Consider the following 24327-nt stretch of genomic DNA (forward strand, 5'->3'; position numbering starts at 1 on the left):
CGTCAAACAGAGAAAGGCAAGTCGTTGGCGCGCGCCGGTTGATCAACTCACCGCTGCCGCTGTCGGAATCGTCGCTGTCGTTGGCCTCCTCCCTGATCTTGCCCTCGGCCTTCATGCGCTCCAAGTAGGCATCGTGTTCGTCCTGGTCAGAGTCGCTGTACTCGTCGATCTTGCCCTTCATGCCCTGAAAGCGCATTTCCAGGTTACCTACCAATCCCTTCCAAAAATAAACACCCCGCAAAAATGATCTGAAAAGAGGTACTCCGTGTGATCCCACTTGGAGCTGGCACTTGGCTTAATGCTCATTATATTTACACAAGTTAGGCTTGTTTTCATGTTACTGCACACCAAAAGTCCCATCCCAGACCACAATGCAAAAGCAAACACACACGCACGCGTGTCACACTCCCGAACCCATCTGGATTCCCGCCTAAGCCGAGAGACGCGCCAGTCGTCGAATCAAAGCTTGTCATCACACCACACCGAAATGTCAATCAAAAAAAGATGTGGCTCCACGCCATGCAAACACATCACCTCAATCACGGGAGGAACATACGCACCTTCTTCTACACGGGTACACGGCCACGAGTACAAGGAGAAGGGCGACAAGGGTCATTAAATGGAAGGGATCGTGATGGACCAATGGGGATCTCTGCTGAGCGACAGCTTTACCTCTTTGAAGCCTCTGTTCTTGATGTTAAGCTTCTTGGCGTTGACAAAGTCAAAGAGTTTGCCGTACTCCTCCCTGCCAAGTGCATGCGTTCATTGGCCCGACGTCCTTAACTCCTCCCACTCCCCGTGGCCATTTTTACGGGGTTACCTTACCTCTCGATGCTGCTGAAGGTGTACTGGTTGCCCTGCTTGGTCTCGATCTCAAAGTCAAAGGAGCGAGTGGTGGTGGTGGTGCCTCGAGCGAAGTTGACGCAGGAGATCTCTTCGAAGCGCAGGTGCACTGGGGGCTTGTGGACGTAGATGAAGCCCCTCTCCAAGGGGTAGAGGAGGCCTGAGGACGCCTTGTAGGAGCAAGTGATGCACTGGGCACCAGAATGGCTAAGCAGAGAGCAGTTTTGTAGATGAGTATTTCCGGAAGGTCTCAAAGAATAGATGGGGTAACAGTGTGGGACGGCGGCGTTGGTACCCCTGGAAGTTCCCGGGCACTGTGATCTTTCTGTTGACCAGGGCCTTCATCACCCTACTGACCAGCTCGTAGAGGGACCCTGACATGTTCTTGCTGAGTTTGCCCTCAAAGCGGCGCTCCACGTCCTCCCTGATGAAAAGGAAAAGAAAAACTAAATCATGTTACTCAGGTGAACTTTGTTTCCCTCTAGTGGAAAATCCCATCACAACAGCCCACTTGGACATGTATTTTTTTTCCAAAATGTAATCCATTTTATGAGCGTGTAATAAAATAATGGTGACACTCATTCATATTGGCATTTCTTATGCATTCATTTTTTTACATAAGCATTAGCTTAGCTTTTGCTTCAATAAATACCTCATGAATTGACAGTATATAACTTACTCGCTCATGTTCAGGGAGAGAGTGATGTTTTCCTCTTTGGAGAAGAGCAGAATCAAGAAGTGATATCTCGTCTGGCCCTGCTTGATAGGCGGATCCAGACTGATCTGTGACAAAAGCCAACGCGCCAAAAGTGAACATTCCCACCCAAAACACATACACCTGGGAGTCGGATGAGGTGGAAAGTCAAGCCAATTACCACAAAGAACATCTGTCTCTGGTCCTTGTGCGGGAGCAGGAATAGACGTAGGACGGTGGTGTATGGAATCTTGTAGTCAAACGTTTTACCGTGGAGGTGAAGGAAGGTCGGGTAGATGCGGATGTCGTATCTGGCGGACACAGGAAGAGTTGAAGCTTCACAATATGGAGGACCGCGTTTGATTATTAAAGCAGACGGATGCGGTCCTTGTAAATGGAGGGTGTACGTAGGAGGGTGCTTTACCTTCCTCTGGGTGTAAGACACTGCAGCTCTTTGAAAATACACACAGCATCTCCTGTGGCCTGAATCACATCAGCCTTGGACAGGACGTTCTGAGCAAAGGCCTGGAGGAGGAAAACAAGTGAAATTTCAGCGCCAGAAGGTCAAGTAGCGCTGGGCGATACGACAAAACACAATATGATAAGACCAGCTCCTTGTAAGTATCGCCATGAATTCCTTTTTAATCACCTCCACCGGGTCTTGCCGTTCGTCCGCCTGGCCCGGTGGGACGTAGAAGCGGACCTCCATGAGCGAGACCTCGGCGTCGTCGTTTTGGTGAAACTCCAGGGTGACTTCGTTTTTGCCCGTGGCGCACTGCGACACGTTCGCCAGAGGCACCTCAAAAGCGCTGTTGTCGTTCACCTCGAACGATAACAGCGGCCCTGCCAAGAAAAAAAAAAAAACTCACACCAACCCATTGTGCTGATTGCTGATGGCCGTGGTGTGTTATTTTTTACCCGAGAACTTGGCCGCTCCCCAGTTCCAGCCCTTCACGCACATGTCCTTCTCCGCCAGCTCCACGCTGTAGTTGGCTTTGAAGAACTCCGAGATCTTCTCAAAGTCCTGAAGCGGGAAGAAAAAAACGGAGAAAAATGTAAACCTGGAAAAAAGTTCTGCGGTGATGCATGGGTCAAAGCTTAGCAAAACATTTCCTCACCAAGGAGGAAAAAAATAACGGACCGGGGCTCGAGGGGCTAATTAACCGAACGGCGTTGAAACCACGCCTGTCGGGAGGTGAAGACAATCCATCTCACGACTTTTGTCCTTCTCTGTTCAACGCCGTCGCTGACAGACAAAGTTTATTTAAATTGCAGGCTGACTTACAAGCGCTTGCACAACACACACATGCCCTTCACACGCACATGTGGAAGTGATTGCGGTGTGTGCGGAAGAAGAAAAGGAGACTCTGTTGGAAAGGGAGTTTACACACCTGGACGTGTGCTTGTCTGCGTGCTTATTACTGCTAATTAAAGCCTGTGTAATCAGCGGCCATGTGCGCCAGGCTCATCAATCTGTTTGGTAATGCCCAACGAGGCTAAACTAGCAACTAGAGATGTCACATGGGGCTCGATCACGTCATTTTCAGAGCTAGGCACTACTTTTTTTTATACTCCATTTAACCCGCAAGAGCTGCTCTCCTGACATCTCGCTAAGGATACACACGAGACATCACATTGTCTACACAGCCAGAGGCCAAAATGGCAGTCATTGAACAATTACTGACGCTGGCTCACGGATGCTAAACAATGACATCACGGTGCAGCGCTGGGCGACGCGAGGATTTATCTCCAAAAAGTGTTCTGATTAACCCCGGGAGACGCGGCTCACGCCACCTCGGGTTACGCCGGGACTTTCTTTCCACTGGTTTCCTGGCACCCGGTCCACATCCGTGCACGCACGGCAGTGGGGGAGAGGAAAAGGAAAAAAGGCACAGGAAGATAAAAACCAAACTTTTTTCCCCCCACCGAGCAGTCTGAGCCAAATTGTTTCAGTGAAATGCTATAAACACTGACTTACATGAGGCCGTGATTACTGTGTTTATGCAGCACATGTGCGAGCGCTCATTAATCCCATTAGGGGTCGCAAACTTTTCAACGCAAGTTAACGTGGTGGCAGCACAAAGGGGCTTTGGGTAACTGCAGCCCGATTAGGACGTGCATGTTCAAAAACGTGGCAAAAACCCTCGCTTTACCTGATAGCACTGTCTATTTCTGATAGAATATGACATTACACTATTGGTTTAGTATCAAAAGAACATGAAAATAATAAGGTTCTAGAGTGACTAAAATATAAACTGACCCTTGACCAGGACTTGATGTACATTGATGATTGACCTACCGTGTCTCTGAAGCCATCGTATTTGTAGATGTGTCCCGTGCTGGTGGTCAACTTGATTCCGTGACCCAAGCATACGCGGCGCCACTGAGCGACGTTGAGTTCACTCGCCGGGATGCTGTCCACTTTCCCCGTCTTGCTGCTCTTGTACACGACGTTCTGTTTGCTGAAGCGCAGGCGGCCATCATTCTGCATGCAAAAAAATAATAATGGCACAAAAACTATTTTGGGACAGCTTTCAAATCAGGTTTGGTCCTATTTCATTGTCTTAAGGCCATTCTTCAGATTTTTTTGCTTACTAACCCACGAGCCTTTGACTTCCTGGTAAATCTCATTGAACTCCAGTGTATCGCCCATTTTGGCTACTGGCTGATGCTCTGCAGACAGGGAAAATGAGATTTTAACATTTTACAGCATTATCATCACTTTTTTAGTCTTTAAAAGACACTCATTGACTTTCAATGACGATGCCAGAGGTCCCTGGGTTTTGGGTATTTTAGTAAAGTGATATAAGGAGCCAACATTTTTGTACGCGTAAGAAAGTTTTGATTTGTTCAAGCAGAACGAGCTATCTTTCATTTCTACATTTCTGGCCACCTTGTGGATTAGTTAGAGATTCGTCAAGAAACCCATTTGGTGGCATACATTTATTATAGTACACATCCCTTAATTTTCCACGTTAACTGTTTTCACATGATACAGTGTTTAATATTATACAAGACATGTTGAAAATTCCCGCGGTGACACTATGGCTAAGCTAACTTAACCAGCACAAGGTGCGCTTATTTTAAACCACAGTACAGCGTTAACTGCAACGCTCATGTCTTCAAATTGAAGAGCGTCATGCACCGCCCCATTTAGGCACCGTATGGGTCAAATCGAGCGCTTCTTGGTGTAAGGAAACAAAGTGACGATTGTGAACTGAATTAAAATAAGAATACAAAACGGAATGAATAGAGAAAAATGGGGACCCGGGTATTTACAGATATTAAGACTTTGTCCATGGTTACCCTTTCATACAAAATACGAAATCTTAAAGCCCTACTGTCAGTCTTGCGAAGGTCTGCCTGTTCTCCGCGTGTAGCATCAGGCGCTAGGCCCCCCCTTCAACGGAAACACTTTCACGAGGTTAAGGACTACGTCCGGAAATACGACAAAACGACTTTATGATATATTCAAATAGTTATTATTATGCCCCCCAAGACGGGGAGTATCATATTAAATGTTTATACTTCAAAGAATATTTTGCGTAAATTACTTTAAATGGTTGTGTCTAAGATTTAGATGCGTTGTCCTCAAGTGATGTAGTTATCAACACTACCACTAAGTGTCACTAACCTATCTAATGTAAACCAATCACTCAAATTCAAATAGAAATATTAACTTGATTTTCAGATCAAAAATGTTAAACTTTTGAAAGTAAAAGGAGTAATTGATCGAAATGTCGAGACTCATTTAGAAATTGGGATACGTACCCCAAAATACTCTTGAAATAAAATGAAATTGCTGTTGATGTTTTCAGTATTTATAAATTGAGGAATTTATTAAAATTCAAAATTTCCTCGATCTTTCTCAGATTCTTAGAACACACTATGATACTACAAAAAGTGCACTGTGTACAATTAAATTGATCTAAAAACAAGAATTTATCCCAAATGTGACAATCCATCATTGAGTGACAGTAGTGACAAGAAATTGTCCTCAATGAGCTAGAAAACATTTTATCAAATTGCTTTGTCATTTTTTATGTTCTTTCACCAGATTTATTGCAAAAAAATCTATTCCTCCCATCAAGACAGTGAAGGAAGACACCATTTTAGTGTATTTTGATGATTGACATATAGCCATTACTTCTCATTGGAACGGATATTTGTACAGATATCCTACTTTTGTAGCTTTTTTCTAACGTTTTTTAAATGAATTGAGCTTTACATGAATCGAATTTCATGTGTCATTTTGGCACACGACAAGTTTTTATGTATCAACTACAGACTCACCAGATAGAAGGGGGAGGGCTTGACAAGCGGGGGGCGAAGGGGAGCTTCGGGAGTCTGCTCCAAGACTGAGATGAGTTGAGACAAGTCTCGTGGTTCCGAGGCGAGCGCTGATGCGTCCGGGCGGTGAATCAGCCGGCGTAAGGACTTAGAAGAAAAAAAAAAGAAAAAAGAAGGAGAGTCAGAAATCAGGGATGAAAAAGAGGGGAGGAAAGGAAGAGAAGGAGGAGGGACGAAGAGGAGGATACAAAAAGCTTGGGTCGTCTCTCACAGTGTCACATGGGTCTCAAAAGTCCGGACGGGCAAAGGTTCCATCTCCAAGTTTGCCCGCTTCCACGCATCACCTGCTTTTTGGACCTGAGTACTCCACCTCTGCAAAAAAAGGCAAGGAAGACGAGGAGGAGAAAGAGAGAGAAAAGGACATTTTCAGGGGCTTTCAAAGTAAAGCTGATTGATGAACTTTGGACAAAAAGTACTGACGGGAAATAACAGAATTTTGAGGAAGGAAGATGACATTTGGCGGAGGTGAGTACGCAACTCACAAAAAGGCTTTTTTGGGGGTATTTTTTCAAAGATTTCTTTTCCTCAATTTATCTTGGAATCACATATTCCACCTTTTGCATGACTCAATTGAAAATTGCATTTGTGGAAATAAGTTTAGAATTTTTTCACAGCTTTCTAACATCATCAAGTCCACTTTGAAAATTCAAAACAAACAAAAATGGCATTGCGGAAGACCAATACCCACATTTTTTTTGCAAGCAAATTGGCATTCTTTAATAACATGATGACTGAACATTCATAATTACTTTATGACATTATGAGCTAATGACAGTTAGTGAATGGCTGTTTTTTTGTGTTTATATATATATATATATATATATATATATATATATATATATATATATATATATATATATATATATATATATATATATATATATATATATATATATATATATATATATATATATATATATATATATATATATATATATATATATATATATATATATATATATATATATATATATATATATATATATATATATATATATATAAACCCACCAAAATCATAATGAAAATTTAAAAAAGAATAATTTCTACTAGTGTGTTACTCTTTTTCAAATGGCCATAAAATCTCTCCAAAACAATCCCCTTCATCTTTAATTTACACACAATAAAACAATCCTCATCATCACTTCACATCCAATAAAACCAAGAAAAAATGTCTACATTTGATGTGTATTTAATTTCTTTGAAAATACTCGTACGTGACAGATAGTCATAAATAGGCCGAGGTTTCGGGGTCAACGCCAGCTCTGAGCGCCTGTCTCGTTAGCTGTCATCGATATGTGAAAGTACATGATTTGCGTTAGTCACACACACACACACACACACACACACACACACACACACACACACACACACACACACACACACACACCCTTTCAAACAAACCGTCTATCCCGTGGAGATGAAACAAATGCGACGGGCATAAACACAAAATGGACGATTGTGATGGTTGAGTGAATGTGTGAGCGCCAACACACCCTCACACACACACAAATACACACACACACGCTTAACAAAGAACAATCGAACGACGACCCTCGGGAGGAGTAGGGAAGAAGATGCCGTTTGATTGGCCGGCGCTCCTAACGAGCGGCAACGGAGGGGTTAATTCCGGGCCGACTCCCCACTGACACGAGTCCACGGCACCCTCAGGGGGGGACGGAGCCGCGGGAAGAAAGGGGGGATCGTATAAAAGCGCTCGGTCACGCTTTGAACAGTTACACATGCTGTTTACATTTTTGCCAAATTAACATGGCCCCTCGGCGGAGGAAAAAGAATCAAAAAAAAAAAACCTGACCGCAGCCCCCCCTTTCCCAAATCTTTTCCTCCCCCATTTGGATGTGGGGGAGTCAACGTAGTGTATACTACAAATGTTAGGTAGCCATCAGACGGAAAAGCGGATTATTTGGATTCATCTGGTGAATTTATGACGTGAGGATTTGAATGAATGGCCAAATGGTGTGGACGGATTTCCCAATTTCAGAGACTGGAAGACTGGAATTGGTGGTTAAAACGTCAAAGGGGAAACATTTTTGCGGATGATGTTCTCAATTAGCAGATTCATTGTTTCCCTTTGAATGCAGCAAAACGGCAGAAATGAAGGAAAAACATGACGTTTTTTTCGCAGTTGTCGTTATTCTGCAAGCGCGCGCTCGCTCGGATGGAGCCACGGAAAAAAATTGGCCTTTTGTGGACAGTACAGGACATTTAATAAAAATGTATTTATTATTTACCGCTTAGCAGGTCGTAGAGCATGTGCTGTGGTAGTTTGAAAAGAGGCTAAGATAGGATATTTGAATTCATGTTGCCCTTCTGCTTCTTTTTTTAATTTTCCTAAAATATATTATTAGAATTGTTGCCATTTGTAATTCTATTTTATTCAATGTATTTATTTTTATAGCATTTTCATTTTCTTTTTGATTGATCCCAATTTAAATGACTGGCCTCTAGTCTTTTTTAATAAACTATTTACATGAGCATTTTTTTTAATTCATTTTTTTCCTCCCTCATTTTTTTTAAATTGAATCCAATATGCTTCTGCATTATATTAACCTGAAATAACAAATTCATGCATGAAAGTATTACATGTATTGAATTATAGTGTGGAATTGAAAAATAAATAACATAAACAAGTGCTACAATAAAGCAACACAGGGGTGGAAAAACTACAATTTCAAAAAGAAACTAAAACATGTTTGATTCATCCACCATTTCTCCTCTTAAATTTAAAGACACCAAATAAGTTAAAGGCAAAGTCTAAAAATAAAAAAAAATCAAATAGATAAAAAGAAGAGGAAGCTCAGAATGAAAGATGAGGATGAATGCAACAAGTGGAGCCAATTAGAGTAAAGCAAACAAAGTCAAGGCAATTAGAATGAAAGCCTTGGCCAAGTTTCACTTTTCACAGAGATTTTGCCCCCCCAAAAAAATCCAGACTCAGGCTTTGGAAAGACTGAAATAAAATAGTTTGACTAAAAATCATGAGGAAAATGACACCGATGCTCAGCACTGATTTTGACCGTGAATATAGTAGTAGTGTGACCACACACTGCTTTGGTTAGACGCATTATACAGTCGGCGCTTGCCCTTTATGTTCACCCTTGTGTGTGTGTGTGTGTGTGTGTGTACTCACACTCGTTTGTGTGTGTTGAGTTAGTGAAGGAATGTGCATTTGATTGGCTACAGGCTGCTCATAAATCTGGCCTCTAACTGTACACACACACACAAAACGTTGACCGTCAACCCCGCGCGTATCACGTCTAACGTCAAATTAGCCTTTATAAAAACAAACGGTGACTCCGTTAGCATCCTTCCTGGTATAATGGTAACCATGACAACCCACCCGTGCCATGGCCTGGAAATAAAAGTGTGTCGCCATAGCGTTTTGACGTGGCGGGTAAAAAAATACGGTGTGAAGTCAGCGGGTTTTTTTTCCTCATAGGTATTTGGGTTTCGCCGTCCCGTTTCAAATGGAGTGTGAACGGCGAGGTTGAAAGCGAAGCGGAGCCACGTCATGCGAATTTGAGATGTAATTGTCCCGTGGAGAGCGATGGATGGATTGTGGGTGTTCGAGTCCAACCGCAATTGCGCACATGTTGTGTTTTTGATGGAGTGTGTCACTCTACGCATTTTGCTGGGATTCAAATAGGCGTGAAGTTTATCGTAACGTACGGCGGATAGAAAAAGTCTGCACACCCGTTGGATTATAACCAGCATCTGGTGCAAAAAAGAGGTTGAATGTCAATGAATGAAAGATAAGACTTGTTCATAAATATTTACATGTCCAAACCTTCTCTTATATAAATAAAAAGTAGAGTTTTGGAGGGATTTACATTTTCTCTCTGACTTTATGTACCCGTCGGCTGGCTTTTTAACTCCAAAAAATTGAAAAGTCTTGAGTTTTTTAGCAGGTAAAAATGTGCATTTTTTACCTAGGTCTACAATGTCTTCTGTGTCTACAGCAACCAAGAAATTTCCCGAATACGGGATGAAATAATATCCTAATCTAATCTAAATACACAAATTACAATAATAAGTCCCTTTAACAAGAAGCATTTATGAAACTACTGAAATGTGGAATATGCACAAATTACAATGAATGGCTCAGTTATTCAGTGTGTGTAAGAACCCAATTGAATGTAGATGCGTTTAACTTTGCAATAAAAATAAGTATATTTATTCTAGGTTAAGTGCTTTGTTTTAAATGTCCTTCATTTTCATCGGATGACTATCTCGGGATCAGTAGTTTAACAAATACAAATGTTCAAAGTGTGCTTGTAGGATAAAAAAAAAAATCAAACCTTGTTTGTATTTGTAGGTGGTAATTTGAGTAGAAGATGCAAGTCTGTCTGTAAAGAAAATGACAAAAAATGTCCATTAGACAAGAAGCAAAAATATGTACAATAGTTTTCCTGGTATATTGCTATATTAGTAAATGATAAAAGACCACCACACAAAGACATGTTACGTTGGGACAAGGTGCAGACACGTTGCTGTGGCTAAAAATGCACTCAGTGGTTCCAAAGGAGAATGTTGTGAATAGAAGCGGCCACAAACCAGCCTGCGGGGCTCACCTCAAAGTCGGATCTATTGCCAAACTCTAATCAAGTCATTCATGCCAACATTACATAACAACCTTTGCGCTATAATCGTTCTGCCGCTCATAGAAAAATACCATGGTTCCATTCATGGGCGACGTGAATATTTCCCAATCTTTCTCAAGACTATTTACATTTTGGGACGGTTTCCAAGCACAATTACCCTTTGCTCAATTTCTTATCCACGTTGATGTCAATGGCAGGCTATGAGTTAAGAAAGAACCTCAAACTGTAATACCTGTAAATGGCCATAAAAGAGCAGAGACCTAGCCTGGAAATTCTCCAAAAAGAAATGTACAAATAAGTCGTCTACTGGCGTCGATAGCGACCACTTAGTTACGTTTGTGGGGCTAAAAATGAACCGGTCCTGACAGGTGAAATGATTTTGCAGGAAGAGGCCACAGGGTAGTTGAAGTTGACTGATTTTAAGGTGTGTGTGTGTGTGTGTGTGGGAGCGGCTCGGGACAACAGAAGAGTTTTCCAAAATATTCCTTGGAGACGCTTTGATGTGGGCGAGCGGAGGCTCGGTGGCTAATGTTACAAGTCATCAGTCCTAATTAGAAATGTTGCCGCATGAGCTTGTTTGAAATGATGAAAAAAGGCAGCGTTTAGCTCTGACGTCACGCTAACTCTAACCGTTTCAAATCACTTTCTTTTTCGTTGTTGGATTTTTTCGGTCGACTTGACTAACCAGAAAAGTGTTCAAAATAAGAAAATTAAATAAACATGAAGTAACCAAAATGTTTGAGATGATGCACACTAATATTTACAGCATTAATAATTAAATAATGGACTTGAATACATTCATATGTCCAATTTTTCCACACAATTCTTTTGGTTGCCTACCACAAACATCACAAAACACTGACTTGACCCCAAAATAGAAGATAATATGACATATAATAAGCAAATACATACTTCTTTTTCAATGAAATTTCCCACAATTGACTCCGTTGTCCGCATAATGTTTCATTCTAACTTTTAAATGTTTCACTTTCCTCGCTTAAGATAAAAATGTAACACTGCAATTTAATCGTCAAGATTAAATTTAAACGGATTTGGTTTGTATAAACAGTTCCTAATAATAGTTGACATTGCAAGGCGGCCGTGGAAAAAAAAAAGGGGAAAAAATCCAAGAATCCGACGAGACGACGCGGGCTAATCGGGGTTCGTTTCCGTCTGTTATTTTGAGCGACAAGATAAGAGGTTGAAAACACGAGCCGTGTGTCACGTCAGTCAAAAAAAAAAAAAGCTGGCGGGGTCGCCCAAAATGGTTATGCAATACATAATTTGCACCTGTTAAACAGCAGCCCGTTGGCTTGGTAATTACACACATGAATCATGGCCTGCTGTCTGGGTGTCATGCCGTGTAAGACAGGCAGTTTCCGAAAAGGAGGACGGGAAACGTCTGCGTTCATTTCTGTGTGTGTCCGTGTGGGAGTGAACGCTGGATGATGAGAGGCCGACCAGCACGCATGTGGTGGCTTCTTCTTCTTTTTTTTTTTTTTTTACTAAAAACCACCTTTCAGCTTCAATTTGCGCTGCATGAAACCAGATTTTCAAGTTTCATTCTTCTCTAGACCAAGATTGGGCTTCTTTTTAACCATGAAAATGTGTCTAAATGCCATTATTCAGTACCAGTCGCATGCAAAACATTTACATTTGTTACCTATTTTCATAAGGGGAATCCAGATCACATATTATATGTTTTTATTTTACAGGGTTACCATCTAATATCCATTAAGTAGAAGTCCTGTCTCCAAATGTATTTTGTCCAACTAACAAGAGCTATCTCAATGAAGCAAAAAAATATTCCAAACAAATGATTTGAATATTGTGTTTTAGGTAAATGGGTGAATAAAGGTGGCCATAAATTGTTCCTAATATTATTCTTCCAGTGGATCATCTCTACTTGGTGTTCTTATTGGTTGCCACGGTGGATTCGTTCCACAGCTTGGCCAGCGAGAGGAGTTCCATCGAGAGCACGTACGAGCTCACCAAATATCTGGAGTACCAGCTCAAAGAGATCAAAGATGTCTATGTGAGTTATGGGATTTTGTTGTCAAAATATCGCACGGAGCAAAACTCCACAAATGCTACTGCCTCGTTCGTACATGTGGTCTGGATTAACATAGTCTTTCTGTAAATCTTCCGATAACAACTGAACTATTATTTCCTCTACTTAAAAATGGGTAGTAAACACATTTATATGTACCGTATTTGGCTTTATGAATGCTATCGTGTAGTTTTGAAAGGGTTTGAATTGGATTTGACAGCACGTTTAAATTTCACCTGGAAAATTCCATTCTACAGGTTGAGTCAAATCTAATCAAACAGGATTGCACTTGTTCTTTTGCCAGCTATTTTCTCTTCTTCCGTCCATTGTAAATCCGTGTTCATCAGCCGAGTCGGTCAATCCTGCCCGACATCTCGTCTGCATTTGAACTTGAATCATTTTACCACATGAACGCTACGGTCGAATGATTTGACTTGAAAAGGAGATTTATTGACACGGAATACCTTAGTGCCATTTCAGTGTCAGTTTCTATTATTTCTAATAGTTTCAGCAGAGACGTCAAGTCCGTCCGTCCTCTAAAACATGGCGTGTGCATATTTGAAAGAGCGCCTTACTCAGACAATGGAAGCATATTGTTTTGGGGCCACGCTCCCTCCCGCGGGTCTCCATCGCAACATCTGTTCGCTTCGGCCAGATTTGACATGGCGCTTGCTTGGCCCTGATCCTTTCTTCTTCTGTGCATTTTTCTGTCCGCCCCTTCTTTAGTTGACGTACCTGGGCCCCCCGTTCAACGACAAAGACTTCTCGCCGCCGAGGCCCAACGCCACGGCGTTGTCGCTGCCCAGCGCCGCCACCCGCCTGGAGCTGTGGCGCGGCCTGGAGAACCAAGCCCGTCTGGCTCAGAACCAGAGGGCCTACTCCATCCTGTTGGCGGCAGTGCGGGAGCTGGCTCGCTCCACCTTGTGCCCCTCCCTCCAAATCTCCCTGATGCACTTTTGCACGGGATTGGAAGGGCTTTTGGGCTCCATCTCCGCCTTGATGACCACCCTGGGTTACGCCCTGCCCGACAAGAAAGCGGGCGGCCTCCCGAGGGGGCCGGGCGGGGCCCGCACCGCGCCGCCGATCGGCTCGTACGGGACCGGGGCGAGGTCGGGCCGACGCAACAGAGGCGGACGAGGGGAGGCCGGGAGGCGATCGGGGGGGCTGGCGAAAAAGAGTGGAGGAGTGAAGGAAAAGAGGAGGAGGGGCAGGCGTGATGATCAAGAGGCCTGGATGTCGGACTGGATCCCGCTGGAGGAGGCGCCGGCGCCAAGGCCAGGGACCAGGAGGTGGGGGAGAAGCTTATTGAGCGTCGACCAAGAGGAGGGAGACATGCAAGTGGTCGGCGACGGCTACAGCTACGACCTCCGCTTGCTCGACGCCGAGGACGCCATCGTGGACAGCTTTTCGCTCCACTTTTCTGGGCGTCGGCTTCCTCGCTCCCTCCTGGCCTCCACGCCGCCGCCATCCGCGCTCTCTCTCCTCCACCGACTCGGGCCGGGCGAGGAGCTCGGCGACCTCTCGCCGACGTCCCCCGCCTGGTCTTTCCGCACGGGGTCCTCGCCGCTGGCGCCCTCGTCGTCCGTCTTGGTCTCGGTGCGGCCGGCCATGACTGAATTTGCCAGGAAGGTGGAGGGCTTTTGGCTCCTGCGAGAACTGCAGAGCTGGTTGTGGCGCTCGGCCAAGGACTTTAACCGCCTCAAGAGGAGGCTGAGGGGCTGAGAGCGCCGAAACTGGGGCCATCTTGACAGTATTTGCACTGGGGACGGACGGGCATTCTTACACTCTGGGACGGTCAATGATGAATTCCTCCATTAATCGGTACTATGTTTAAAGAAGGCACTAGGGATGTCCGGACGCAGATTTTTTCTACTCCCGATCCGATCCGTTTTTTTTTTCCAAAAGATTTTTTTCGACTAGTCAGAATAATACAAAAAAACATGTCACCAGCAAATGACAAAGCAGATTGGACTGATTTAGTTCCTCAGGAAATGTTCTGTTTACAAATATCATGCAAGTGTGTAGCTACGATTAGTTTGTAAAGAGAAGTCGCTAATCCGATTCCAAGGTTGTGGGTTGAAAACCAAGGTTGTGGCCTTCACATTGGAAGATCGCAAATCCTCAAAAATGCTCAAACAGCTTCCCAGAGTTGCGTTTGTCCGCTTTATCCGGGAATAGTAGAAGAATGAGGGTGATTTGGCAGGTCACGCCAGACTAACAATCAATCTCAATGCGCCATGACTCTTCTCAAACAGAGCGAGGTCGGCATGACCCGTAGATCAGCAAGAAAACCCGGCGCAGACGCCCTCGCACCCGGGCGTCAGCCGAGCGACAGAGCGGCCATTGATAGAGAACAGATTGAGTGTCACGACTGGCGTGAATCAGCAAACATTCGCCGGAAATGTTATGAATGGAACGTCGACAAAGGGATTGCGGCGGAAGAGCGGGAGGAAGAAAACCACCGGGTCGTAGACCGGGAGTCACGAGAAGAGAGAAAGACGGGATGAGTCAGTGGACCTGTGCGGGAAAGAATGGTTGGCGGGGGGGACGTAGCCATGCTGAGTAAGCACAAGTCAGCTGGGGACTTACAGTAACTGATGGTAACACACACGTGTAAAGAAAGGAAGATCCGAGGTCAAACACGACTCAGCCTTGGATGAATTCCGAGAGACGGGAAAATTCTATGACGCTTTTCTACTAATTAGGCTGATTGCAAAAAATGCAAGAAAAGAAAATGGTGAGAATAAATTCCAAATAAAATGGATTTCACAGCGACCAAATGATTGCTTGGATCAATTTACCGTGATCAAATTGAGAATTTATTGCATATGATGTGTGTTTGGACTTGACAGCGTGTGCTTTTGGGTGCAGTTTCCGCATCTCTTTTGGACAGGAATTGCATATTAAAGACTAAAAAGAAGACTTTCAGGGCCCTTTCATACGTATTAACGTGTTTCTCTCTGTATTTTTGTGACTTACATGTGGAGGTGATTATTTATGGCTTTTTCAAAAGTCGCAAGTGTCTTTACTTTTCACTTTTTAATCTTAAAGATTCTATTGTCCTGGAATGTGGGTAAAGGTTATGAAACAAAAGTCTTGGGCCATCGTTAGTTTGATGATTTTGCAAGAAATTTTATATAGAATGGCAATTAATGAAAGTTAACTTTTTTTAATACATTTATATTCAGGTAAGGCAAAATCTAGAAAATTACTCAACAGCTTCACTTGTCCAAATGACTGCTGCTGCTGCAAAAAAAAAACCCCAAATCTGTGATGGCCTAGGACATTTGCACAATCCTTTACTGTATTTATTGAATATGTTTATTTATTTTCTCCAGTGTGGAAATACTGTATCAAGAAGTCATTCGAGAATAAAGGCTAACTTTTGTACACACGGTTGTTGGTGTATTTTGTCACTTTTCAGCCAATGAGCAGAGCAGTTTGGGAGTTAGTTATTTGTGGTGGGGGGAAAACACGACGGGGCCATGCGATACTTTTTTGTCTGTCCTGGTGAAAATTTACGATCGTTCCCCTTTCATCTTTCCCACTGTGGTTGCTATCTCACGAAGCTCCTCTTCCCGATAAACATCCCTCTGACCCGTGACACGAGCGCGGGTACAAATACACGCCCAGCCCTCGCAATTGCAACGACAACCTCCAAATTTGGCGTTCTTAATTCAACTATTTTTACTCATCTTTGGCTTTTTTTTAATGGCATACCTTTGTCTCTTGTTGACTTGTATTGCTCTTGTTGGTAGTTGTCTTTGTCCTCCGGCTGGAAATGGAAGGATCAATGAAGATATCACCTCCAGGGTTTACACCTGAAAAACACACACATGTCCTTCAAGGGCCGCAGGGGGTGCAGGTTTTCATTTCAGTACATTTTTTTTACCAATTTGGTTTAAAATTATTTTTTTTTACAAATAATACATTTTAAACCTAATTTTTAAAAAATATTTACCCTAATACTCACCAAAAACAAACCCCTAACGTTTTATTTTTTTAGTTCAATGTAATTTTTTTATTACAGACTTTTAATCCATCCCATTTAGTAGGAGACCACTGCAAGCAATTATTTTTACTTTGACAATGCACCTTCAAAAAATTGCCTATTCTAAAATGTGGTTCATAAATAAGGTCCACTGGATTGTAATATTTTAGATTGTGCAATATTTTAGAAATGACCTTGCCCAGACGTGACTTTTTTATATTATCATATGACTTATTTATGTTTTAAATGGGGAAACGCACTTTGTGGAGTAGCACCACCAATTTTGTTATACAGCGCTATGTATAATGGCAAACGGAGAAGTAGTAGTAGTGGTAGAAGTAGGAAATTGTGTTATACATCCACTAGATGTAGCTGTAGTGGTTAGGAGTTGTGTTTAACATCAACCTGATGGAGCTGCGCTAAAGGGAATTTTAAAGAAATGATGAAGCAATATTGCGTCCTTTAGTGTGGAAAATACAATGGTTTTTTTTTAGGACATCGTTCTAAAAAATGATAAAAACATACAGCTTGCAGCGCGAGTGCAGCAGGAAGTGAGTTCCATGCATGGTGTCACTGCTGACACATTCCTGGTGAGTGGAAGCGACTGGGAAGTGACACATGTACATGTAAACACGCGGGAGACATGCGCTGCGTGTTTTTTACATTGACTTGGCAATGACGGAGTGGCCGCCACAAGACGACAAAGACAGCTTTGTGTGTGTGTGTGTGTGTGTGTGTGTGTGTGTGTGTGTGTGTGTCTAAGCACGTGTGTGAATCATTATCTACATGTCAGAGCTTTTTCATGCTAGGATTACTGGCACAATTTAACTCCATGCTTGCCATCGACCGCATTTACAGTAGGAGGGGCAAGGAGACTAGCCAAACGATGCGCAATGAAATGGGAGAAAAAAATGTCAAAAATAAAATATATTGTTATATGTGTGGTCATTCTAAGCTGCAAAAATGTCAACGAGCACCTCTCTGGATCCCCTATTGATGGTGTACTTGTCAAATGCTTTTCCATGTGTGTGTGTCTTCCTTCCTCCCCGTCCCGGAGCATCCCATCTAGCGCAATAATTCCCCATTTTGTCTCATTTGGTGTCATTTTTTTGCTTCTCCCCCTCCATTTTCACCCCATTGGGTGGTGTCCAATCAAAGAACCTTTTGACGCTTCCTTTCAATTCCCTGGGCCACCCCCGTGTGCTCTTCTTCTTTTTCCATCTGTCCGACTCCTTCTGGCTCTCTCCCTCCTCCTTCTCTATTTGCCGTGCTCACCTGCAGCACATAAAAATTCCTTTTTTCCTCCTCCAGAGGATTGTCGGGTCGCTGGGGGATTTACCGCATTCCGCCCAGCTGTCTGGGTCCGTGTGTCTGTCTACCAATGGATCTGGGCCTTTAGCGGCTCGTGATCCGGCCCGTCTTCCCCTCTGTCTTTTTAGCACGTTTATATCCCCCGTCTGGCCCGTATCCCCCACCTTCTTCAATCCGTCTCGCTCTTTATTCGGACACGCACTAAACTTCGCTGCTGCCGGTTTGATGACCTCACACGGGCCACCGGCCCACTGTACCTGGCCCACCGGGTCTCTCCCTCCAGCTGCTCCCACCCGGAACATCCCTCCTACGCCAGAGCTGACCAGTACGACGCACTTTTTCTGTAGTTACCAAACCACTGAAATAAAATAAAAAAAATACAAAAAAATCAAGCAAAGTTATTTTTCAGCAAAAGGAAAATATGGAAAGTTTTCGTTTTTGTCAGGCCATTTTACTTTACCATGACAATTAAATTTAAGACATTGAATTATTTTGAAAGTAGCATGCTCACTTCTTTTTCAACCCCACACGATTGTTATCTAAAACCAAGACATGAGTTATACTTGATTTGATGTTTGAATTCTGCAAACTATTTGAAAAGCATTCTAAATTTGATCATATTGATAGGGGTCGCCTAGTTAATTCCACTAGGAAAAATAATGTATGATTTTGATGTCTGAGACGCTGACTTTGCTGGAGGGCGCAGGGTTGGGCCGAGCTCTCTCACTGGGGTTCAGGGGTTACGTTCGGGGGAGGGGTGTCGCTTCAGGGCTGGGACGCGGCCAATTCCAGCGTCCGACTTTTGTTACCCTTGTGTCGGGGGCTAAACGTTTCACGTGGCGGTTTGAGACCTCCTACGGGCTAAAGACGGCGACCTGTCGTTACCCCTTGTTGCTCTTTCAACTTGTTTTCAAAGGCAATTAGGAGGGAAATTGCTTCATCTGAAAGCTCAATGGCGCTACGTGTGAAATGGAAAGACCGAAGGCTGTCAAGCCATGACAGGATCAGAGACTTATCGGATGTTGACAAGCAATACAATACCTTTAACTTTTAACCTACTGCGTGAGCACATCATTTTATATAACGGTCACCTAAGCTTGCATCATATTTGGGAAGGAATGCATGAACACAGAGAAGCTTCAGTATGCACAACTACAAAGAGATTCAAAAGAATGGTGCCAGGTTGATGACCCCTTGGATGAGCTTTATAAGTTCCCGCAAATGCTACAAAAGGGTGGAAAAGATTCACTTCACTTGACACAAAGATGCAATACGGTGATGTCAAAGTGCCCTATTTTACAGATTATAAATCATCACATGAGTAGAAGTTGCTCTAGGCTAAGAATGTGCAATGATTGAGGGGAAAAAAAAGAGTAATGGAGTAAAAAACGCATTTTTTGGGGCCGTTTTTAAATTGAACAGAAACCAAAAATAAACAATGAAAGTAAAAAATGAACAAAATAGGCATATTGTTAATGGCACATTTTAACTGAGTTTTTGGGTATACCTATATTATTATTATTTTTTTAAAACAACCTAGATGGTCAGGGTAAAAAAAAGAAAAGACATAAGCCAAGCCAGACTGCGAAAAGAGTTCAACTTGGAGTTCCCAAAAACTAATTGGCAATTAACACTCCACCCCCGATCCATTTTAACTGGGAGGGAACCAATTACAGCCAGTGAATCACTTTTTTCAGTCATTTTCTCTACCAGAGTACCCAAAGAAAACTGGAGAACATGCAAACTCTACACAATATTTTCAGAAACCGCCAAGGCTTGAACCCTCGAACTGTGAGGCGGTCGTGCTACTGTTCCAATTATTATTTATTAATTATTAGTAGCATTTTAAAAAAATGGTATGGCCATAAATAGACTGTTGTGGCCTCAAATGAGTGTGAAATCCCTGTTGGAATCTCCTCCAAGTTGTCATGCATTTAACAGCTCCTCACCTTTGTTCTAATCAATTTAGAGCAATTCCACATACGACAGTATTCCTCCCCCGCACTCGTTGGCGGATGATTAATGTTCCCTTCCCCCGAGGCTTCGGCCGAGTCAACGAGGCGTTTAATACGTGGTGGACGGTACGCGTTTGAGGCGACACGCTTTGTTAGTCGAAAAAAAAAGTCTTGTTGCGGGCCAGCTGTGGAGCCCCGCCGCCGGCATGACGTACGTTGCGATTCCACCCGCGAGCGACGTACGCGCGGGAAGAAGGGTGCGAAAGGTAAATAAAAAGCTTTTAAACTGTCCAAGTGACACACAAAGACTGGAGAGGATAGACAACGCAGACTCCCACAGCGCTCGCGGCCACACACGCTTGTTTGCTTGGCCTTTAGAGATAGCAAATTGGATTACATGTTTTATTTGGACTAACACATTTGGGCATCTATATCTTTAGACACAGTTTGGAGATTTTGTTTTGAAGCTCAGGCCAATTATTATTATACTCTTGTAACACCAACAATTAATACTGCATATTCCCCTGATAAAGGATTTAATTGTATTTTTTTTTTAAAGGAAGCTATCATTAAAAACAAGGATTAATTTCCTACAAGGCATTTCTAGTACAAGTCGAGGCTTAACTTGACAATAACACAGATTGACTATGCAGTGAACTGGTTGCCAGTCCGTCACCACTCACACTCACTTTCTAAAGTTGTTCAACAATTAAAAATAATCTACCGTATTTTCTCCCATATAAGCCGTATTTGTAACAAAAAAAAAAAAAAAAACAATGACTGAATCAAGGGTACGGCTTATGTGTACAAGAATGTTTTTCACCAGCAGATGTCGGCAAGGTAACATTTACAATTGGTTGGTTATTTTCTGTTTTGCAGTAAGAAAACAAGCATTACTGGATGAATGACTAACTTCCAAATATTTACTGTAACTGGCTTATATGCGAGTAAATACAGTATATTTTGTCTGAATGAAAATCCTCCACTCACTTTGACCACTTTAGCCAATAATAGTGTCATAAAAGTGACATTTTGTTTGGATTTGAATGATCTTACCTTTTAGCCCTTTACAGAACATTGTTTTTTTTAATGATAGCTCTTTAAAAACTAAAGTTTTATTTGACATTGATTTAAGAGTTTCATTCACACTGTGACTTCACTCCTAACACGCAAATCTGAAATGTAATCTTTCCCCCGTGACTCGCCCTCTCCAAAAACCCAGAAAACTGTTTAGTAAGTAAACCTCCATAATAATATACCCTGAAAAAAATAAAAAGTGTAAAAGTTGAATTAAAGCATTCGTGCCGTGCCAACATTTGCGTTTCATTCAATTTTACTAGTCTGGTTCTCAAAACAACAACAAAAAATGCATCTGTAGACAAAATTCTCTGTGGTGGACCCAATTTCAAAATGAAGACTTGCCCAAAAAAAAAAAAAAAAAACAGGTTTGTTCAACTTGGGGTAACACGCTAACACACACACACACGCAAAGTAAGAATGAGTTATGTTTACTACTAAAGGATCAAGCAGGAATGTTCAAGCGGGACCAGAGCAAGTTTGTTTTCAATAAACGTCATCAAGTTCCATGTAGTTGGGTTGAGAGAGCAAAGATGACATGTGCGGGTCACTTTGGCGGCCCGTGACAGTCAACACGAATCCTCGTCAAAGAGTGGCGGGGGTGATCTAATAAAAAGTGACCAGAACGCCATTTGCTTTTACGTGCACCCACTTGATTGACACATTCTCGAATCAAATCAAAGAAAAAGCAGCTGGGAGTGATTTCCCACAACTATTGTGGTTTAGGCACACAGAAGGAAGGAATGGGGAAGTTCCACGGAGATGCCGGCTCTGTCTTTAATGTCACCGCAGGACCTCACTTGAAGCTTATTTGCTTCATTTGTTGATTGCTCAGGAACATCCTAAACTGGAACACATGAGCGGCACCCCGAGTGAAACGGAGACTACGCCACTTGGCCAAACGGGGAGGATTTGGAGTTAAAAAACACTGAATATGCCGCGGAGGCGGGAGCAGGTTTGGACCCCGGAGTAAACGGTTAAAGCCGAGGGGGCGTGTTACAATACACACGCTAACCCGAAAAGGAACAAAAAGGGTCCATGACGAAAAGGTCAGATCTAAAAAAACAGAGGCTAACTGAGGCGATGGGCGGAGCGCCGCAAGAGAAGGCTAAAAGTACAAAAACAAAGCTAGTCGCGCAATACCAACAACACAAGGCAGTGGATACTAAACAAATAAAGCAACAACACAACCCAAAACAAAACCAGCCAAGTAGAAGTCGACTTTCACTTCCACCGGAGAAAAGCGCGCGTGTCCAAGAATCTTAATACAAACGTAAAGTTGCTTTTAACATAATTATATCCCCCGGACTCGGGAGCCCGCAGGCACGCTAGCGGGGATGATGCGTCGGGACGTATTCCAAACGAACAAACGTTGGGTCCCAATTGAAAGAAGATGTGAGAGTGCAGTTTAAAGTTATGCTTTCAAGGCCCGTTTGGACCTTGGAGGGACTGACTGATTAGCATCCCTACCAGTCATCCGCAGTCAAGGGTTCGACTTTCTCGAAAATGCTGACGTGGTGGCAAAAGAGAGCCAAGATGGAAGTGCCTAAAAAATTAGTCAAAAGAGAAATGAATCAAAGTGCCGCCCGATGGTGACGGCTATGGCTAAATGCAATCAAAGACAGTGGGTTCAGGCGATTGGGCCCGCTTGCTTGAATTATGAAATTTAGGCTCAAGGGTTGCCCGAGCCTCTGTTTGGGAATCGCCAAAGCACATTTGGATAAATGAGAGATAATTACAAGACTGGGTGACAACCGGCGGCGACAAGACATGATGGATGGGGCGGGTAAAGACAAAGAAACCGCGCTAGCACTGTAACACAAACTGGAGACGGAGGGATGGGAGTGCAAGGACCAACAAAAGGACACTGGAAAGAGGAGGGGAGCGCTACCAGGGTCTTCAATTGAGTTCCGGGGGAAAGAATCCTTTCTCACTTCTGTTTCTGATTGTATACGTTGAATTGAACTTTTTAATGGCCAAAATCTGAGGCAGCTCTCTGGTCATTTTCAGGCTTGGGAGACATTTTATAGATGCAAAGCGGCCAGCAGATGGCACCCATGTAAGTTGTTTACATAGCAAGAATGCACAAACCTCAACAAAATGTAAAGCAGATATTCTTTTTGAAAGGTTGCTTCAAATAGGAAAATAATCCATCGGAAAGCTTCAGTCAAAAACAGTCTTCAAGTCATTTGGGGAAAATACAATTGGAAATGGTGTCCGTTAATTGTTCTTACTAACATTCTATTTGTTGTGATTTAATCAGTATTTTTCGTCTGCCTGGTGCAGATTGTGCGCTTTCCCCTTGCTCCTTCTTCTTTTTCTGCCTTTTAAGGCCTTGCATCACATCATGGAAGGAGGCGGCAGGAAAAGGTGAGCAAGGAAGACGATGGGATGAAGTGGAAAGGGAGATTAGGAGCAAAAACAAAAGAGAGACAGAGAGACGAGATGCTAGATAAGATCAAGCATTAAGTTGAAAGCGTACTTTAATGAAACTGACCACAGTTGGATTCTGCGAAGGTTAGGAAAATAGATCAGCAGGGAAAATACTAGATCCTGTCTATGTAGTATACTAGCTCAGCCCTATTGTGTAGAAGTGAAGTATTTTAAGACGTCTAGCGCGAATTTAAAGAAAGGAAATGAACTGTGCATCCTTAGCAGATGACTTAGATATGTATTAAGTAAGACACTACAGTGGGAATCCATTGTAACATTTGTCAAAAGTCAAGTTCACGGGCGGGATTTTACATGAAAGGGGCAAATGCATTTCACAGAGATGATGGATACCGTTCATCGATGCAGGTGGCAAGGTTTTAAACACGAGCTGGATTTGATTAAAAGTCAACCTAAACGTGGAGATGCAAAGGCCTCCAGCTGTAAGCGAGAATCCACACATGGGCTGATGGATGAGGCAAACTGCGCCTGTGTTTGTGAACTCCATGTTACTTACAAATGGACCACTTGTCACCACATTGTTGCAGGACAATTATAACAGTAAAGAAAAATGGCAACCACATGTCACTTGGTACTCGCTGTGAAAACAACGTGGCACCCGAGGGCTCGCTTCCTTGAAATTCTCTACGCAAAATCAAAGTATTTATCAACAAAGAACAATCCGTAGTATTGTGAAGAAAACCACTTGGGCTATTTTCCTTCTTTGGCTCGTATTTGTTTCATCATGTAAATGAATTTGTCCTGCTGTGTTTAAAAAGTGAGAAAATAATTGATACAATGAGGAGAGAGACAGTGAATCCCCCAAAATACTGTTTAAATTGTCTTCCATTAAGATTACTTCATTTAACTTTGTATTTGTGTCAACATTAAAACTAAGTACTTTAAAATACGTCACTACAAGTATAGGTACGATATTTTTATTACTTTTATGACTCTACACAATTGCAAGAAAAACTGTCTTATTACAACATAGAAGAAGGAAGGAA

At 42.8% G+C, this 24327-nt stretch overlaps 2 protein-coding genes across 3 annotated transcripts in view; one reads left to right on the plus strand and one right to left on the minus strand.

Annotated features, from left to right (window-relative positions):
- Nucleotides 1-24327, minus strand: part of ssrp1a (structure specific recognition protein 1a) — a 31807-nt gene that overhangs the window by 2015 nt on the left and 5465 nt on the right. The window contains exons 4-18 of one of the 2 annotated variants that reach the window (XM_077732464.1): nt 16277-16377; nt 10204-10251; nt 6099-6199; nt 5831-5974; nt 4137-4210; nt 3837-4022; nt 2456-2561; nt 2187-2380; nt 1962-2062; nt 1719-1848; nt 1523-1626; nt 1139-1267; nt 826-1050; nt 673-745; nt 52-184 (exon numbers count right to left, since the gene is read on the minus strand). In XM_077732464.1, coding sequence (XP_077588590.1) covers nt 52-184; nt 673-745; nt 826-1050; nt 1139-1267; nt 1523-1626; nt 1719-1848; nt 1962-2062; nt 2187-2380; nt 2456-2561; nt 3837-4022; nt 4137-4190 — 1435 coding nt within the window. In that variant the 5' untranslated portion in view covers nt 4191-4210; nt 5831-5974; nt 6099-6199; nt 10204-10251; nt 16277-16377. Of the gene's footprint in view, nt 1-51; nt 185-672; nt 746-825; nt 1051-1138; nt 1268-1522; nt 1627-1718; nt 1849-1961; nt 2063-2186; nt 2381-2455; nt 2562-3836; nt 4023-4136; nt 4211-4878; nt 4994-5830; nt 5975-6098; nt 6200-10203; nt 10252-16276; nt 16378-24327 lie in introns of those variants that run through there. The other variant, XM_077732463.1, reaches the window with a different exon arrangement.
- clcf1 (cardiotrophin-like cytokine factor 1) lies at nt 5925-15929 on the plus strand. The gene is made up of 3 exons (XM_077732474.1): nt 5925-6352; nt 12399-12541; nt 13283-15929. Exons 1-3 carry the CDS (start codon nt 6337-6339, stop codon nt 14276-14278), a joined length of 1155 nt encoding a protein of 384 aa, XP_077588600.1. The 5' UTR covers nt 5925-6336; the 3' UTR covers nt 14279-15929.

The sequence above is a fragment of the Stigmatopora nigra genome, chromosome 14, assembly GCF_051989575.1.
Source record: "Stigmatopora nigra isolate UIUO_SnigA chromosome 14, RoL_Snig_1.1, whole genome shotgun sequence".
In the NCBI taxonomy this organism is placed as follows: Eukaryota; Metazoa; Chordata; class Actinopteri; order Syngnathiformes; family Syngnathidae; genus Stigmatopora; species Stigmatopora nigra.

Coding starts and splice junctions, on each gene's coding strand:
- clcf1 (XM_077732474.1), top strand. Junction 12,542..13,282: donor AAGAGATCAAAGATGTCTAT/GTGAGTTATGGG, acceptor CCCCTTCTTTAG/TTGACGTACCTGGGCCCCCC.